At 37.5% G+C, this 4,310-nt stretch overlaps 1 protein-coding gene across 1 annotated transcript; it reads left to right on the forward strand.

The window, feature by feature from the left end:
* The first annotated feature begins 502 nt into the window (after positions 1-502).
* On the forward strand, positions 503-2,179 carry LOC132299425 (U-box domain-containing protein 11). The gene has a single exon (XM_059796030.1). It carries the CDS (start codon positions 1,016-1,018, stop codon positions 1,949-1,951), a length of 936 nt encoding a protein of 311 aa, XP_059652013.1. The 5' UTR covers positions 503-1,015; the 3' UTR covers positions 1,952-2,179.
* The last annotated feature ends 2,131 nt before the right edge of the window (positions 2,180-4,310 follow it).

Genomic DNA, 4,310 nt, shown 5'->3' on the forward strand with positions numbered 1-4,310 from the left:
TTTTCAAAAAATTATAAGATGGAAGGAGGATTATTATTATAGAGTAATTTTTTATTAGGACAATACTTACGTTCTCTCTGGTGAGGGTGTATATATTACTAGTGATCATGGTTCGCCGTTTCGTCCGATACGCGACTCTTTTTCAAATTCGAAATATGACTCGTATCGACCAGTTTATACTGACTTTGTCCGAGTCCATTATATTGTAATCAATGCCGCAACTGTAATCGATACGGCAAACCATGTTAGTGATATGAAATAACAAATGAAATTGTCTTATTTTAATTACCAAATCATTTGGTGAGTATGTATTTCATTATTTCTGATTTAGTAATTAAAGATGGTGTGTTGAAGATGGTGTACATCCTCGCTGATGATTTTTTTTTTTGTTTTATCAAACTGGCAATTTAGAGGTGAGCTTATGATAACTATCGTGAGGTCTACTTCATAGTAGCATTACACTGTGTGCTATATTTCGTATAACTACCTTATTTCACTGCCAGTTAGGTGGAACTCGTTTGAAAATTTTGAAGTCCAAAAAGTTTACCAATTCACACTCTCTTTGCTGATGTAAATCTGCATCGTTTTCGGTATACGACCTTATCCATAGCTTCCTCAATCCAAACCCATTTCACACACAACAATATCATCGATTTATCAACCAACCCAAATTCAATTTTCCAACAAAATTTTGACATTTTTTTCATCAGCAACAATACCACCAAAAACAGAGAAGAACACTACAAAATATATACACACACACAGTTGTAAACACGCACGCATAGATACATATAGAGAGAGAAAGTAATCAAAGTAGAAGAACTATATTCTCTGTTTTAGAGAGAGAAGCAAAACCCAGAAAGTATACATCTTAATTCTTCGAATTTTAGATTTTTTCAGCTGTAACAGAGCACCAAGAGGAGAGAAGAAGAACCCAGAATCAATATATATATATATATACACACACACGATTCAGAAAAGGGAAGAACTCGAGCTTTGGAGAGAGAAGCTCCAAATGGAAGTCAAACGCCGAACGGCGAGATCTCTGGTAACGAAGCTGAGCTCAGTATCGGAACAAACTCGAACCGAAGCTCTCTGCGAGCTTCGTCTCATCTCCAAACACGACCCGGAAAGTCGATCTCTGATCGCCGACGAGGGCGCAATACCCTACATCGCCGAAACCCTCTACTCTCTCTCTCCAATCTCCCAAGAAAACGCCACCGCCACCCTCCTCAACCTCTCCATCTCCAGCCGCGAAGACCTAATGTCCACCCGCGGCCTCCTCGACGCCCTCTCCCACGTCCTCCGCCACCCCACCTCCCCCTCCGCCGCCCAGTCCGCCGCCGCCACCCTCTTCAGCCTCCTAACCGTCGACGAGTACCGACCCATCATCGGTTCCAAGCGCGACATTGTGTATGCCCTAATTGACATCATTCGGAGCCCTAATTCGCTCCCGAGATCCATCAAGGACGCCCTTAAAGCCCTTTTTGGGATTGCTTTGTACGCGCTCAATCGAGCGACGATAATCGAATTAGGGGCCGTTCCGGCGTTGTTTTCATTGGTGGTGAAGGACGGGCGGGTCGGGGTGGTGGAGGACGCCACCGCGGTGATTGCTCAAATTGCAGGGTGTGAGGAGGCTAAGGAGGCATTTAGGAAGGTTTCTGGTATTGGGGTTTTGGTGGACTTGTTGGATCCATCGACAGGGTCGAGTGGTAGGACGAAAGAGAATGCTATTTCGGGGTTGTTGAATTTGGTGCAATGTGGAGGAGAACAGGTTGCCAACAATGTTTGCGAAATAGGTTTCGGTGTGTTTGATGGAATTGCTGATGTTGCAGAGAATGGGAGCTCAAAAGGGAAGAACAAAGCTGTTGCTTTGTTGAAGATACTTGATGCTGGGATGAATGGTTTGGAAGACCCTCGGTTTGCTTCCTTTTTAAGCCACTCTTCATGAATAAGTGATCTTTATTTCTTTTGTTTGTTGTTAGCTAGCTTTATGCCAAATTTGGTTTCTGCATTTTTATAGTTTGTTTTAGTGCACATATTAGGGAATTGAATTGTGTTGAGTTGATTCATGGTGTAATCAAATAATCTTGTAATATCATAATATGATGTATTTTAGATCATATTAACAGTTCATGCTACTGATATTTGATATATAAAAGAAGAAGTTTCATTGGAATTCATCATTATCCTGGTTTTCATCTTCTTGTTTTGATGGACTAATAATGTGGGGACTCGAAAATCTTCTAAATTTCGTAAAGTTACATGGAATTTGTTAACATCATAAATTGAATTATACATGTTATGTTGTTTCTACTTCCATTGTCTATAGATTCAAAATCTTTTTTAAGAACCACACTTTTTAGTAACTTTATTGTGTTCTTCAATTTTTTGCATTTGAAGGTGAACTCCCACGGGCAGCATGCGAAAGATATCTATAATTGAACATAAACGAAAAAATAGAATCCAACAAATCTATTAGCCTAATCCATTTAGATATAGTCAAGCAAAATTTTCACTTGATCATGAATCACTCCATCCAGCAATAGATCCAATAACTGAAAACCAATCAAGGCGAATTATATTATAACACCGTAGCAATAGACTGTCAAGCTATCAGCTTAGTTGATATTCCTTTAAAAGCAAATATAAGCTCATAATTCTAAGGGGATAAAAATACAGGATACTTTTTTTTAGCAGGTACAGGATACAAAATTTGCTACGCAGGAAAATACAAATATAAGAGTTTTTCAGGAAAAATGTTTACTAACAAAATTGGGCTTTGGGAGCAAGCTAATGATACAAATTTACAATGTGTAAATGCCTCTGCAGTAGGATTAGATGAGCATATTGAACATGTAAAAATTATGGATGGTGAATGTAGAGCAATAGTGCGTCTTATGGGCATAACAAACTATCTCTTAAGTTTCAGATAGCTTGAAGGGAAATGTTAACATGAGAGTCAAGATTGATTGTAATCTTATGAGTTTTGTGATTCTGTTTACTTTAAGATCCCTGATTGGTAAGAGCATAGAACTGCCAATCTTTTTCAGTACTTGTTTAGCTAGGTGAGAATATTTAGTATAGTAAATATATATATATATATATATATATATATATATATATTCTCCGTTATAGGAGTAATGTGAGGGCGGGCCTTGGCGCAATGGTAAAATTGCTCCATTGTGACCTGAAATTTGAAATAGGAAACACCCTCTTTGCATGCGGAGGTAAGACAACGTACATCTGATCCTCCCCAGACTCTACAATAGCGGAGCCTTGTGCACTACGTTAGCCTTTTTTCTTTTTTATATTAGTGTTATTTTATGATGACAGAAACTAGTTTAGACTGTGGATATTTATTTTGTGCGTGTGTGTGAATGAGACACAGATTTTTGGAATGGTGTAGCTGAGATGTGCAGAGTGTGATAGCAGAGAGAAAAGGCAGTAGACACAGGTGTGCAATGAATTAGTTTAAATACCTGCAAAATATGTAGTTTGATTTCTTCTTATATCTTCACACCTTTATGCTGCTTACTTTCAACAAATAGCCATAGTTCTTTAACCATTAGATGGTTAAATTATTTTATTGGTTTGATATACTCTCCTTCTTGCTTCTACATATTTCTTTCAATACACGACGCATGACTTGTTTGTTCAGTAATTCTCAATATGTTTGCATATAGATATAGTAGCTCAATATTACTTTAGAGTGCTCATGGTATCTTGAGATTACTCTATTAATGAGAACAGAACAAATTCCTAGGATATTTACCATAGTAGTACGCCTAAACACTCAAAATTCCTAGGATATTTACCATGAAAAAAAAAAAAACTTTCCTTGAATGATGACAATACAAGGAATATAAGTTTGTTCAAGATAGTTAGAAAGATGATACATTTAATGAATGTTGGTTACTCCAAGCTCCTTTGTGGACAAAAATAGTGAATGGAAACTTGGGATCACTGTATTAGATGAGAAGGGAAGGCTGAAAGTAATGACTGGCTTCCTTTAGTCCTTTTCGTTGCAGTTCTTACTAGAATATAAATGTGAAAGACATTCTTAGTTATTGCCTTTGTGGATTTGAGCATTTTTGCATGAATTTATTAATATATGAGATGAGGTTCACCTAAGTGTTGAACTGTTGATAGGATAACTGACTCTGTTCACATGGTTTGGTTAGAAGCAATACATGTTTCTTACAAAGATATGAATGTGGAACACATGCTTGCTTATTGGCTTTGTGGATTTAATTTTTGATACATGCCTGGTATTGGTAAACATTGCTTGATGACACATAGAGGCACCT

Source organism: Cornus florida, unplaced genomic scaffold (genome assembly GCF_030987335.1).
Source record: "Cornus florida cultivar Cherokee Brave unplaced genomic scaffold, ASM3098733v1 CherokeeBrave_3.0.0_Hap2_Chr03, whole genome shotgun sequence".
NCBI classification, from domain to species: domain Eukaryota; kingdom Viridiplantae; phylum Streptophyta; class Magnoliopsida; order Cornales; family Cornaceae; genus Cornus; species Cornus florida.